The following is a 15,748-nucleotide window of genomic DNA, read 5'->3' on the forward strand; positions in this document are numbered from 1 at the left end:
TGCAGTCAACAGTGGCTTACAGCCTCAGTTTGGGTAATGTGACTTGTTATTCCCATCCTGAGATGCCAGGGTCAGGGTCCAAAAGATGAATAGAAAAGTTGGCCATTCCAGAGAAAGTCCTCAGCTGTCCATTGTTCTGCATATGTTCTCTCTGTGGGCTCTTAAATGATAATGGAATTACTTTTACTCCAGTCCAACCAATAAGCAAATTATCAGCTGTTACAGGTCTGACTATTTGCTGCTGCCTATTACTTGTGTCAGCACTCATAAACATCAGGCCAGCTTTTTGTTTTTCCTTGCCTCACATGTGTGTTTGAAATGTGTCTGTTGTCTGTCCTGTTGGATGCAGGTGGTGATGCACATAATATGCTGTAACCTTATTGCTCTTCTGCTGGTGCTGGAATGCATGGTCCATGGCTGATGGGAGTCTGTGTGGTGTTGGAGACTGGGATTTTGGGTTTTGCTGTAAAAATGCATCCCTCAGTTTCACTGCTGGGAGTGGTGTCCTTTGTGATCAGTAAAGGCTGTCATTTTAGTCTTAGCTGGAAATACATGCAACTTTGATTTGACAGCTGTGGTGTAGCCATGAAGAGGGATGGGCTGAAATTGTTAGTGCTTTGGAGATGAGCACTAATATGTAGATTTTCACTGCAAATCTAACTGCTTGGTCTGCTTTCAGTAGCTTTTTCAATACAGAAAATTATGTCCTCAAAATGTGTATTTCCTAGAACTATGAGAAGCTGTACTTCACAACTGCCAGCAGAGGCCTCTTCTAGCCAAGTTAAGCAACTGTTTTGACTTTGCATTGCTCCTATGAGTGCATTTGTGAATAAATATCTCTGAGAGAAACATAAATGAACATAAAGAATAAATACAGTGAGCATAAATAAAAATGGCTGCCTAATTTTACTGATATTTTCTTTGCATTTTTAAGATTTTTAGATTCTTCTCAGTGTTGAAATAAGTTAGCATTTGTCATCTGCATGAGGAGATGAGGTTGCACCTGCCTGGAGCAGACTACCATGGACTTCTAAGGGATCCCAGCAGTTATTGAAACTTTTTTTGGTACAATTCCTGGAATAGGTCAACATGCAAAAAGGGGCTCGATTTTTCTTTTGTTGATCTTCAGATGTCTAAGACGGAGAAATGAAAGAGAAATGATGTTACAGGAGCTCATAGGGCTATTCTAGAGAAAGGATACTTCCACAACTGCATCAGCAGTCTGTTTTTTTTCATGAGATAAATTGGCCTCTGGAAATGTCATGGTTTAAAAGTTTGGTCTTTTTAAAAAAAAGGGAAACTGTAATTTTCCTAAAGTTAGGTGAGGCAAATTGAACTCTAATTTTGCACCTGAAAAATGACACCTGCTGCTGACATAAAGGACATAAGTAGTTGGGCTGTTTAAAATACATATCTGACATTTTTACTAGGATAAGAGCAAAGAATGTATGTGTTTAACATACATTTCTGTACATTAAAATGCACGCTGATCTGTAATCTTTCTAAGGTCTTTTGCAAGAAAAATGGGGTAGATTGTACAAGTTGTACATGCACAGGTGCAGCAACACACAGACTCCCAGTATATTGCTTCTGAATGAAAAATGAAGCAAAAGCAAACATGTGCTTTTTCCCTGCAGGATTGAAAGTGAACATCAACTCCCAATATGTAGCTGTATAAATCAGCTTAAAAAGTTTTGTTGTTATGTGTCAGAAAAGTGACACAAGCTTGTTCAAAGACTATGTGCTGCCTTAGCTGCTTCCTTAGGAAGTGTAACAGCAAAGGCTGTCCTTAGATTACTGAGCATCTTGTCTATGTATACGTTTTCAAAGCACAATGTCATTGTGGTCAGTGAGAAATTTGTTAGGTCTTTTGTTTACTTTGACAATCTTCACTGATTTCTGACTATAACTCTTGTTTTATTCACTAGGATTGGAGTATAAGTGGTAAGCAGTTATAACTCAAAGAGAGATGAGCTAGCTGTCCATAGAGTTGATTTTTTTTTGGTATTTTTTTTGAGGGAGAGAATGCTTTCCCTGTGCTTATTCTGACATCATCCTACATCTGTGTGTTTTATTCATGTGGATCAGGAGTGATTTTTTCCCATTATACCTTCACCTGTAAACATGAATGAGTGATTTTTTCCCCATTATACCTTCACCTGTAAACATGAATGCATGAAATTAATGTGTTTCTCAACATATCCTGCTGATAAAGAAGCCTTAAATGCTCTGCTGACTCCTCAGCTGTTGCATGTGCATTGCAGACATCTGCATTTAGTGCAGCAAAGATGTCAGTTCCTAATCCGGACAGATAACACTTTTCCACTACTTAATTGATTAGCTGTGTTATTATTTAAAGAATAAGCTGTCATGAAGGACACTGCTAGAAAACTTAAACATGAGTGATATATGAAATGTCTATAAAATTGGTTATTTATAAGCCACAAAACTGTTTAAAGCACTTTTTCTCCCTTTCAGAAATGAAATTTTCAAACAGAAGTTTTATTTCCTTCACTATACTTAACAGATTTGCTTGGACACTTTGAATAGATTAGGCTGGACTTTCCTGTGTATGAGCTGCTGGATGGTGTGGTATTGATTAAAAAGTCCGTGGAACACTTCCCAGTGCTTCATTGGTCACATTCAGGGTAAAATTCTGTAGTTGTAATGGTTTTTATACTGAAAAATCCGTGTTACTGGAAGTAGGAAATCTAGCTCAGGATTAAGTACTCTTAAAGGATTGTGCAAGTTACTGTAGCTTTTTCACCCTGAACTGAGGCAAGAATGTTAATTTAAATGTTGAATTGATTAGTATCAATCTGCCATTTTAACTGTGCAAGTGAAAATTTGCAAATGCACAATTTTACCTTTTTGAATTATTTAGAAGGCAAGTATTTGCCATGCACAATGATACCTAATTAGTCATCTTAACTGTTTCTGAATGGTTGCTACCTTAGTGCAAAGAAATGTTGAGAATAGTAATTCAGAATTTGCTTCTTTAGGACCCTATGCTACAGTCAACCAAAGGCATGTATGTAGTTCTGGGCACTCCGTGTTACTTTGCTCCTCTTCAGGAAGGATTCTACAGACCCCCTCATGGAGGTCACCAAAAATGCTTGTCAGGCTGCAAACACATCTGCTACTCATTGGAAAAAGCAAATCTGAGCAAAAGAAATACAGAGTTCTACAGAGGGAACTAGGGGGTAATACAGATCGGGCAAACTCTGGGCCTGTTTTCCATCGAGGCTCTTGACGGGAGCTTTTGTTTCCAGCATGTATTGAAGCATTATCCTTAATGCTCAAGTGGCATTTTTGTCAGATGTCATCAGTGAGTAATTTTCAGTAGTACATCTTTCATGTCCTATACTTAATAGGCAGCATGTCCTAGCAGACCTATAGGTCTACCAGCTTGTTCCATTCCTTTAAGTTTACTTCATCTATTTGGACTGTGAATAAAAGGAAAATCAAGATCAGCAACCCTGATGTGGGTTTTTTATGCATTAACTACACTCACCAGGCATTGAACTGTACAATTGTAGCACAGGTATCCTGGGATCAGATTTATGTTTCTTGGCTATCTGTTCTTGATCTTTTGCCATTTTACATGTTGCTCCTTGAATTTCTTATTGAATGGATCTTGCACCTATAAAATATGATTAAAGTTGTACTGCTTGCATGATGACAGTTAATTTTGTCACTGTTTCCATAAGAAACTCGTGTCTTTTGGTCTTGTAGTTTCAGGTTGCTGGAGCGTGCTGTGGACTGTTGCTTGGCTTCCAGAAGCAGAACGCTGGAGCCATACTCGGAGGCAGACATTTTTAAAGTTACGAGAATATATACATAACCATTTTAGAAACTAATTATTCATATCTTTGTTTATGTTTTAAGAAAGCTTTGAAGCCTTGTTTTTTGTTCCTATGCATCTTGTTTTTTAAGGGAAGTACCTAGTGCCAACGTGTTTGTTTATATAAAATTCTGTTTTCTCCTTTCTCCCTCCCAATATAAAAATAGTTCTCAGTCTTTTTGCCTATATATTGACAAGTGATACTTTAGAAAGAATCTGATTAGAAAAAAACATAGGTAAAGGCATTTGTGAGTACTTTCTCTTAACATATAGTGTTGATGATACTGTCCATCAGTTCTTCATCAAACATTTTGCTCACATTATGTATTACAACCTTCAGATTTAAAGGCACTTATGCAAATAAATGGGCAGTGGTACATAGTCTATGGTTAGAAGCTATTTTATGGCTCCAGTATGTGCATTTATTTTTTTCCTTGCAAGTGGTGCTGATTGAATTCTAATGGAAGTTGGGATGAAGTTCCATGATGGTAATCATAGATGAATCATTCTTCCACAAGCATAATTATTGCTTCTCTACAGTATTGCCTTTCTTTAAATGTCTGTAGCTATTTATCCTGCCATTATCACTTAGTTGAGCCAGCTGTTCTTTTAGACTACTTTTTTTTTAGGATTCACATGGTGTAGATTCTTCCTATTTGTGCTTTATTAACCTTTACCCCATGAGAATGAGGTTTTAAGTATTTCTACAATAATTTTGTACTTCTAAAGGTAATATTGAAATTCATCATGCCAAGATTTAATCTGCTTTTTACTGAATTATTGTCTAACAATATCCATTTATTAATAGCACAGTGCATTGTATTTAGCCTCTTGTAAGTATTTTTATGTTCACAGTGAAGGCAATCTGAAATCTTTTAATAAAAGTATAGACTACAGAGATTTCCAAAGGTAAATATTGCTAGAATTTTTTATAGGAAGGATTTGTTTTTCTTTAAGATATATTTACTCAGATATTTTCCAAAAGTCTTACAGCTGTACCTGGTATTACTTAGTTTTCATTATGCTGCTACCTTCTCTGATACTACTAATGTGGGACTCCACAAATCATTTCCTATCCCTCTCATCTTTGTTTTGTGTTCAAGAGTCTATACTTAAAGATTGCTTTCATTTTTAGTCTGCCACACAGCAGTGTTCAGCACAGTCAATTTGTGATTTGGTTTCTTCTAAATAAACTCAATCTACTCCAGAATAACTTTTTTTTTCTGTCAAGCTATTACGGAATACTCCTAAAATCCCCCAAGTCTCTTGAAACTCTTTTGGGCTGTTTAATTCTGCTCCCTGCAATCTGGTGGGCTGAACTAATGCATGAAATCCTGAATATCGGATTACCTTATTCCCTCCTTATGATAGAACAGTTACTGTCTTGTTATATGTATTATAACTTGTTATACAATTTTTGATAGCTCTGAGATACATTAAGACCTTTACCATATTGAAATGTTTGAAATTCTGATTATATGTTGAGTCCTCTTCTACTGTTTTTATCATATGGAAGTTGAAGTAATCTGAAAACCTTGCAATTTGCTTACTTTTCCTGTGTATGTAATTTTCACTGTCCTGAAATTTATGATATTTCACTTCATAATTTGAAAGAATAGGACAGAATTTGCTTGGGCTCGGTGGACATTTTACTTTTACATGTGGATATAGAAAACGAAAAAAATTGATGTTTTGTAATGTCACAAAAATGTCCTAGAATGAGATGCATGTAGTTAATTATTTCATGGTTATATAGTGGAAAAAAACCCAGAGATCTGCATTTTTTTTCTCTCCAGAAACAAATTAGACTAATTTAATTTTCTTAGCTTTTTGTTTGCAAAATATGCTTTTGATGTGTAAAGCTGTTACTGCAGAAATTGTTTCACTTGATGTGCAGTTTTGAGAATCCTAAACTTTGTATGTTTCAAAGTTCTTGAGGACTTTAACATAAAAGGAAATTATAAAACAAAAGAATTAATTATATTTTTCTGTGGTACTACATTTTAGCAGTGTACTTTAGCTTTTCCCCCTTATCTGTGATTTCTGTTCAATTGTTACATAGAACTAACTCTACAGAACTGAGAAGCTGCCTGTTGTGCAGAGTATTCTTTTTCAGACAACATATGACAATTTCAAGGGACAGAGACTAACTTTTACTCTTAGTCTCTTCCGCTTGAAATTTTGCTCCCGGCTAAATTACATTTAGATTGTTGGTGTTTGTATGGTGGATACAGCGAATGATTAATGATGCTGTGACACCATGTGGCTTCGTCTCTTGGAAGATGCTCATCTAATTTACCTTTAATATCAGCCCTTTAAGATCTCTGGAGATCTTTGCGCCTGTTTTTTACTGGCATCTGAGCATATTCTGTTTTCTGTGCTGAAAAAGAGAAAAGCTTTGCTGTTACTGAACTTGATTCTTCTAGGCACAAAGGGAAAGAAAAGGAAAAGAAGTATCTGATTACAGAGGCTGTCTTAGTCTCTCCCAGACACAAAGAGCAGGAGGAATGACTCTTGCATTTGCTACTGCTCTTGTTGCTCTCTTCTTCAGGTACCCTTTTGGTTCACAAAGATGTGTTACAATAGTTTCTTGCCTTTGTACTTGAAGTACAAACTAGTTAAAATGAGGAGCCAAGTGAAAGGAAGTGCTTTGAGCTGTGGCATGTATACATCGTCATTACTTTGACAAGAATGGAAAAATTGAGCCTTAGTGGCAGGAAATGCAGGATGGACCAGTGACATCTGAGGAAAAGCAGGAGATTCCATTGGCAGTGCTAGAATGTTGTCAATGCTTGATTCATGTCCTGTTCTTCTACCCATGACTTGACTAAAAACTACCCATCTGTAGTACTGCAAGTGGTGCAATTTTACTTACTGCATAATGAATCTCACTACAGTGCTAAATCTGTTGGGAAGTTGGGTATTCTCTGCTTTTTGTGAATATTAGTACAAAATAAATTTCATGTACTGTCTTGACATTGTCCTTCCCTGCTTTTCTACTTGTGTGATTATTCTGCAAATACTTTTGCCATCAATCAATCTAGTAGCTTGTGAGCTGGTGTTATGTAGTTATTTTACCAATTTATTTAATTTAAAACAAGAGATTTTATTCATAAAGTTATAAAAAGTCTTTAGGGGGAACTAGCTCAGACTGATTTTTCATCTCATTGATGAGACAATATGAAGAATAACATAAGAAAAGCAGTCAGAAATTAAATTAATAAAGTACTGGAAGGTCTTAATCTGAAGCAATCTAAAATAACTATGTTAAACATAAGAATAATCAAAATTTTTTCAAATGTGTGGTGTGAGGGGAATTGTTCATTCAACCTACTGAGGAAGCTGTCAGCATAATGAATGCTTACCGTGATATAAGTTTAAGATTATGCAATAAATTCATTTTTTCCATTTGATTCATATGTGAGGTATTTATTAACTTGCCTAAGCAGTATTCTGTTTAAACTGTAGTCACATTACTTGGATCAGCAGTGAAGTGTGCTGTAAATTGGAACTTTGCTTTGGTTTGTGTCTTGTAGCTTAAGACTTAACAAAAGTTTACAGAGAATGCTAATCAAATTTTCTAGATGAGAAAAAGAGGAAGTGGTAATTTAATACAACTTGGTTACTGTATAATGATTGTGCTATAAATGTGCAGTCTAATTTCTCTGTCCAGCTGAGAACCCCCATATTGCCAGTTTTAATAAGTTCCTTGATCTGCACATGACAAAACTGTAAAATCACTCTTTTGGCACGTGGTCAACACATTACCAATAAGTACCAATCTCTACCATATTATCACATCTGGCTCTTGTGGTATGTTTCTTGACATGGTCCCTAGACTTTGAAATTTACAACAGTGCTATGTTTGGAAGGTTACAGATTTCTTAAGGAAGGAGGACATATATGGCTTTGCTGCAAAAGGCAAATCAGTTTTGAGTTTAAAGAGCAAGTGGCATCTATTTTTCATTTGCCATTAAACTGGCATGTTACTTTAGTAATAAAGGGAAAATTTGATTTATTAAAACTTTTTCAAAGTTTAAAAACATTTCTCTTAAAAATTTCAATTTTAAAATTAGGTTTAGAAGATGTGTGTTTTCTATCTGCTTTTTCTTACAGGGAAAATGGTGTTGAGGGGAAAAAAAAAAAATTGGGTTATTAAGCTCAGCAGTGGGACCTAGTTTTCACGTGTTAATATGGAACCATTTGCAATATGATGGGAAAAAATGTTGCACTTTAACAAGCCCATGGAAACAATTAATTTCTGATTACCAGCTGTGGTGTTTTGCTGACATTAGAAAACTGTCTTGATACTGTCATTTTTTTGGCTAAGAGCTCAGTGATGTTTTAAATAATAGATTGGCTAGGGGAAGATGTGATTTTTAGGTCTTAAAACACTGTCAGCAGTTTATGGTAATACAGTTTTATTTTCCAGTGAAAGAAAATAAATCTTTCAGAGTAATCTATCTGCAAATCACTTGTAAATTGTCCTTTCTACTGGACAATCAAAATACATTTGAAGTAATTAATGCATATGTTACTAGGTATGTATGTGTCCTGATTTAAAGTATCATCTTGATTATCTAGACATCTAAGTATCATCAAGATTGATGTATCTATGTTGAAGTTAAGCCTGAAAGATCTTGGCTGTTATATCTAATTGTGTAGATGCAATACTGAAGTGTTGCAAAATGTAGAGATTTTCTAGGGCAATTACTTGGCGTAATTGAAAAGCTAATGTATGGACCCTTTCTTGTTTCAGAAATGACTTAGTAACAGACTGGGATTTGCTTAATAGAAAAGATAAATATAGCTATAGATTTTTTTTTCTCTGTAAGATCAGTAGTTCTCAAATACTTTGTATAATTGTAACTTGTTTTGCTCAAGTCATCAGTGTTAATTTTCTGACTAATATCACACTAAAATAAAATACCTTTCTTTTTCCCAATATTGGGAAAAAGTCAAAATAAAGGTGTGTAGGAGACTCACATTTCCTCTTTCTCCCATATTAATTTAGTATTTATTTCATTATCACCTAAAGTAATATCAGAACTGACACAATTGAGCATCTGATGATTCAGCAAAGTACAGAGGAAATTGCTGATGTGATGAAGTTTTGAGCTTTCACCATCTGCGTTCTAAAGAAATAAAATATTTTTTTGGCAATACAGAAATGCTGATCTTTAAATAAGTAAGAAACTCTGAGCAATCTAAAATTATGTAATTTAGAGGCTCAATGGTTTCATAAGTAAACAAAATTAGAAACGTGGAAGTATTGAGGAAGAAATTGGGATTTGCATTAGTCAAGTGCCTTACAGATGCTCTAAGGTATTTGTGAAATTACTCAATTTCTTTATGCTGTGGTCTTCCCTTTTATAAATTTTGTATTAATCTTTCATTTTTCCAGTCTTGCCTGAGATAATTATGATTGTCTGATGAATTATTTAGACCTTCCACTAACTTTTCAAGTTTTAGGTCTTTTGTCTCATTTTCTTCAAGTTTCCCTTAGTCCCCTTTTCCAGTTTTCTAAATTTAGCATTCTAACTGTTCAACTTTTGCTTAACCAATTCCCCTTGAAGGAAAACAAGTGACAACAAAGATAAGCAACAGTCTTTCTCTAAAATGATTGCATTCCACTCAGGAAATTTACCTGAGAACTCCAGAAACTGTGATAAACTGGCTTCTGAAAACAGACCTTCTTTTTGCAAACAGACCTCTAAAGAATATCAGAGCACACAGAATTTGTTATGGGGCAGTAAGTTGCTGAGCTTCTGTGAGAAGTGGTGTGTAGCAAATGCTTTTCTGTAAGCAAATGTTCCTCAGAGTAAAAAAAAAGGAGAAAAATAGTAAACACAACCACATGTTGTTTGCTACCTACAGTGCTGGGTAATTGGTCTTCCCTCTGGCCCTTCCCCTAGCAAACCAAGGTTTTTAGAGATCCTTAACAAAACTACAGCTCTGCTAATTACTGCTTTCAAAAAATGAATTGACATTCTGGTTGAATATAGTTTTGCTCTGTTGACAAACTTGGTTATGCTTCTTTCATTGTCCTGCTCTGAGATGTACAAAGCTCCCTGGTATTTCCATAGATCTGTGTTTAATGCATTCTCTCTCTGGCCCTGCATATGTAGAGGATGTAAATGAGGAGATCTCTACAGGCATTCCAGTGATTACAGTGATGCAGCATTAATTCCAGACTGGGAATGGATGTTATTCAATAGTACTGCATTTGGAAATTAAAGCTTCAAGACAAGAAGGTCTCATTTGTGCCTTGTATGGTTCTTACAGCAGCTTCATGGTTTTTCTGTCTGTATTCCTTCTGGCGTCAAACATAAAAACTGCCTTAGCAATTTGAGTGAAAAATATTCATGTGACACATAGTTTAAGACTGTGACATTTCAAACTGCTTAGAGGAAAGACTGTCTCAGATATGCAAGGAATATGAAATAAGCAGACAGGGGGGAATAAAGGCTATTATTCAGCAATAGTCAGAACTGTGCAATGAATGAATTACAGGCTTTGATTATTTTTTCTGTCATGTACAAAGATGACTGCTGTCTTTTAGTTGATAAACATTTAAAGGGCTCAACATCTTTTAAGCTGCTGATCTAAGTGAAAAATGCAAGTGCCTGTGTATCATGTTGAACAGAAGAAGCCAAATAGTTAATTCATTTATGAGTATATACCAAATAGATAAGGAATATTTGAAAACTCTTATTTCTGATAATTTACTTATGCTGCCGACTCATTGTAATGCTATGGTGATCAGTGATCAATGAAAAAAATTTATATCAGGCTGTTTTTCCCAGATTACTTTCAGAGTTTTTTTCAGCTCACCAGGAGAGGCTATTTAAAATAAAATGTATTTCTTGATCTATACATAGAATTTCTTTTGTCTACATTTTAAAATTACTATAATTAGTGATTCTTGGACTAGCATGTTAAAAGTTTTGATGTAACGATTAAATGAAGCTCAGTTATGTGTCAAGAAATACCTGTATCAAATATGAGGCTTGATTTCAGTGTTTGTCACTAAAGAGATTTCCATTGAGGTCAGTGGCAAATGCATACATTTTATGACAGTTTTTGTGTGTGCTAATGTTTCATTGTCCTGTGCTAACCCATCAAATGTCATTGGCTTACTGGTGCTTTCAGTAGCCGAAAGACCATTAAAGTTTATGGAAATGAATAATTGGAGGATGACTTTGGTTGAGTACAAGGTAGCCCTAAGTGGCATATGGTTCACCACAGTAATGTTTTTGAGCATTAGAAGTTCTTATTTTAGTGTAATCTAATCTTTTTTTTTAATTTTAGCTTGGATATGAAAGACATATGGAACATGCTGGAAGATTATAATAGTGGCATTTGCCAGAAAATAGAATGAGTTTCTAAAATTCAAGTCTGTCTATTAAAGAAAAGATTGCTGAATATTAACCTTTTTTTTATATGATACAGACATTTTGTTACATACAATTGGTCCAGAAAACAAGAATAATAAAACCTGCAAATTTATATAGACTTGAGTCATCATGTGATCTTTTTCAGTTGTTATTGACAAGATTGTTTTACCTTTATCCCAAGCACTGCAGCTGTAGTCCCTCTTCTGGGGAAAAAGAAGTTATATCCAAATTAGTGGCTTGAGTGACAGACATCAAAAAGGTCAAATTAATTGTTATAAAAGCAACAGAGTTATTGCTTAAATAGAAGACAGCTATTGTTTCATGGTATTTTCATGGAAATTTAAATCAAGAAATTATGGTCAAATTACTGAGTTTGTAAATGATTTGGAAATTCTAATGGCATAGTAGCACTGTTCCATGAAATGGAAGCCTGAAAAAAACCCCTAGAGAACTCTCAGATATGTGTTCCATGGGTTTTGCATTTGGCCTTACCATCTTTTCCCTTCCCATGCAATGCTGTGAAGACACAGAAATTAATTTCTTTACTTTGGATAACAACATTATGATAAAGAATGAAAAATAATTACTACACGAGGAGTGAAATCTATTTTTCTATGAATTTATGTCCCATATTTCCTGCCTTCCATCATCCCATGTCCTCCATTTACCTACATTAAGATGCTGAGCTCCTTTCTAAAATGAATGGCTAGACAAAAAGCGACAGAGACAATTTATTGGTGCTTACCAATAAAGAACTGTGGGAGAGATAGTGTTAAGTGCAGCTTGGCTTTCATGAGGTTATGAAGTTAGTAGGCGTACTAATCTTCCTCATACAGACTGATTTTTACCATGCTTTCAGGAACTTAGTATTTTTAAGACTTGCATTTGGCTGCAAAATGTGTATCAGGACACTGACAAATGGGCAGAAAAATGACCTCAGGCTGTGGGACCCTCATTTTCTTGGCTGACAGGCTGAAAATTAATGCATATCTTCAAAATGACTATTCCTTCTGTAAGTTGAAGTAGGTCAGATAGGGAGAGAGTGTAAACTGATAGAAAAAAATGGAGATTGTAGAAGAAATGACATGAGGATTGCTGAGATAGTTTGAATGAAGAGAGCACAAAAGATAGAAGAGAGAATAGGACAAAATATGCTGAAAGAATGAAAGGAGGAGGTGAGCTGGTTGTTGCTTTAGAAAAATAAATGGGAAGTAAAACAGAAAAAATATATTAAGAACATAAACAAGGCGTACAGTAATTTTTAAAGCATAGGTTTGCAAGCTAATTGGCATAAAATTCTGTAACGACCTGTTATTCAAATAATTATATCTATCACTTCACCTGCTAATGCTTGTTTCTGAAAGGGGCAGAGGTGGCTCAGCTCTCATTTTCATACCACTACTTGATCATCCTGATCTGCTTCATATTTTTATTTAATTATTTAGTGATTATTTTGCTCAGATCTTTCCCTTATATTGTCTTGTGCTTTCCTATATAATCCATGTTAGTTTTTCAGATACTAAGTCAAATAAAGCCTAAGTGGGTTCAACATCTGCAGTGAAATAAATTCAGGTGTCTGTGATGAACTTCATGAATTTGTGCTATCAGAGTTGAAAGTAATTTAAGAAATAAGAATGAAGCAGATGCTGGATGCAGAGATTCCGAAGCTCCTGCATCTTTGGGAGGTTTGGTGAAACAAAGTCTTACTGCTGTCCTGGTCATGCTGTAATTCCCAGTATGAGCCAGAGTGAAAAACGAGGGGTATGCCACAAGTGGTATTGCCAGTACTTTTCTCAGTTCCTTTCTCCATACCTTTCAGAATCCACATATTTTCTTTCCAGAACTTGGCATCTCTCTTGCTATGGCCTTTTCTTTTTTCTTGCCGTTCTTCATTGACATTCCTGTGCTTTTCATTTTCTTCTGTCTGTACTGCCTTCAAGTTCTTATATTCTTACAGTCTTCCTCTAAACTTACAAATTTAAGAAACATCACTTTTATTTTAATCTTTCTCTTTGGACCAAAGCGAGTTTTTTGCTGGGACACTCTAACTATTTGTCTTACAGGTTTATTTGAATTGTGTTAAAAGCTACTGACCAATTCAGTGGAGGAAAATGAAAGTATTGTTGTCTTCAGCAATGAAATTTCAGTCTGTTTTAGTTATTTTATTGGTGACCTGATTATATTTTTCTCTTTTCTTTTAAGAACAGTTGTTGGCTTCTTTCAAGTTCTCCAAACCTATAGTTAGCTTCAGTAAAATTATTCTGAGGAGACTTGTTATTGAGTTATATCTGGCAGGATGGTGTTTTGCTTCTGGATGAGTACTGCCAAGATTTGTTCCAAAATAGTGTTTTTGTTTGTCTGTTGGGTTGTGAGTATGGCAGTGAATTAGCTGGCCCATTCTTGGATCCTCCAGAGTAGCTGGGGAAGTTCTCTATCTGGTGTTCTTCACAAAAACTGTAGTACAATATTTGGATTAATAGAGGATTTATGGATTTTACAAAGCACTGGATTGTCCGTGGAGGGTCTTTAAGAATTGCCCAGGATCCCATCTGTTTTACAAGAATAAAAAAATGGCTGAGGCACTATTCATGCTCTTGTTTTATAACTTGGTTTCACTGTCTGACTTTTTGATGTGATTCTACTTGTGAATCAGAGGACCTGAAGAGCAGGGGTACTGAACAGAGAGAATGGTGGTGGTTGTGAAGAAAGGAGGTAAATAAAGCTAGCTAGAGGCTCTTAGCATTTCAGGGGTTTAGGTACCTTCATAGTCCTGGGGTAGATCCCTCTAAGATTTTGGGACTTTCATCTTACAGAATGTGGGTGTTTTCCCTGCCTTTTTTGGCTGTAGAAGACTACAGTCTTTCCTTAAAGGTTATCTTGGATGAACCTCAAAAAACACTCAGACTTGAAAGCTTGAATTTTCTTTTTTCAAAAAAAAGTATTATAGTGAAAAGAATATGTACTATGTCAGCTTGATTATTCCAGGAATTTGAGGGACTGATGAAATTTTCAAAACTTGAGAATATTAATAAACAATATGCATGTAATTTCTGAAAGGCAAGAGGAGGGCTAGCTAATCTCAAATTTTAATTTATTAACAGACTTACAACATTTAAGGCCTAAAATTAGTGCTGGATTTGAACATGAATATAGAAAAACTGAAGAAGCAAGTTAATTTATGAAGGCACTAGTTAGTATGTTTAGCAATTAATTAAAATTCAGAAAAGGACTTTTCTCCATGCAATGTCAGCTGAATGTGGTGATGCCGCACAGACTTGAAGGGTGTCTTATAATGTGTCCATGTAGATTTTTGGGATGAAAAGGGTCTCTTTGGTGCAGTATTGTTCATCTGTATTTCCTGAGACTTTCTAATTTTGCTCCCATAAACAGGGAATTAAATGGTGTAGAGGGTGAGGGAGGGATACGTCTACCCAAGTGTTTTATTCACACTGGTGGAGGTTGGAAGCTGCTGCAAAAGTTCCTGTTTTCTGAAACCTTTGCTATTAAATGTTATGTTTTAGGCTATACACAAAGAAGGATTATTTGAATAGATATATTTAATTGTGGTTAAGTAGGCAAATGTAGTTCAAAGTACTGAGGAGTCATGAGTTACCAATCCAGTGGATTCATTAATATTTTTCATTGAGTTTAGTTGCCATTATTCTTCAAATGTCTATTTAAGGAATCTGCTAATAATTATTTCTAGAACACAATGACTGGGAAATCTAGAGGCATTTGGTTAAAATAATTTTTTTTGACATTCAATCTACTTATTTCAGTAGTGTTAGCAGATTGTATGTGGAGTCCTCAGAAATAAACATACTCTTGTACCAAATGTATATTTAAATTATTGTCACTACTAAGGAGAGCTTCCAGTGCCAGAAAGTAAATGAGATTTGAAGAGGTGGAGGAAAATGATGCAATAAAATCAGTGTAGTGTATCTGAAGTTATAAGAACGAGCCAGATGGGTTTTATTTTTAAATTTACTTTTGATTTCTGAATCAGTTTATATCCCTAACAAATTCAGTCTAATATGTATGTATCAAAAAGCCATGCTATGGAATTCCAGAAGTACTTTTTCTTTGCCCATCTCTTAATGAAGTTGATTAATGTGTTCTTAAATACTTTTAAGTTAAACAGGAGTGTCCATCTGCACAAAACATCAATTTTCTTCATTGTCCCCACAATCCATGACCATTATTATCACCGGTTGTTTTCTCAGCAATTATCTGTTTTAGGGTATGTAGAATGATGTTATAAAAGTATTACAAGAGGGTTTGTAGCAGTGTTGTATTACAAGAGTAAGTTTACTGAAAGGCATTGGAGAGTTAGTCACTACTTGATAGAATATTAGTCCTTTTAGTGTACTTTAACCCTCTTCTATTAAAAATTATATCAAGCAACCCAAACTGTACTGAGGTGTGCCCTGCTGTGTGTCATACCTCATTTCTCTTTTCACAGTCTCAGCTATTTAACTTGCAGGTTCTTTGGAGAGGAATTTTCTGC

General features: G+C 35.1%; 1 protein-coding gene across 2 annotated transcripts in view; it reads left to right on the forward strand.

Annotated features, from left to right (window-relative positions):
* BCKDHB (branched chain keto acid dehydrogenase E1 subunit beta) overlaps positions 1-15,748 on the forward strand; it is a 106,844-nt gene that overhangs the window by 34,469 nt on the left and 56,627 nt on the right. The window contains exon 8 of one of the 2 annotated variants that reach the window (XM_031057180.1): positions 3,003-3,477. The exons of the other annotated variant lie outside the window; for it this stretch is intronic. Coding sequence (XP_030913040.1) covers positions 3,003-3,200 — 198 coding nt within the window. The 3' untranslated portion in view covers positions 3,201-3,477. Of the gene's footprint in view, positions 1-3,002; positions 3,478-15,748 lie in introns of those variants that run through there. 2 annotated transcript variants of the gene reach the window in all.

The sequence above is a fragment of the Geospiza fortis genome, unplaced genomic scaffold (assembly GCF_000277835.1).
Source record: "Geospiza fortis unplaced genomic scaffold, GeoFor_1.0 scaffold190, whole genome shotgun sequence".
NCBI lineage: Eukaryota > Metazoa > Chordata > Aves > Passeriformes > Thraupidae > Geospiza > Geospiza fortis.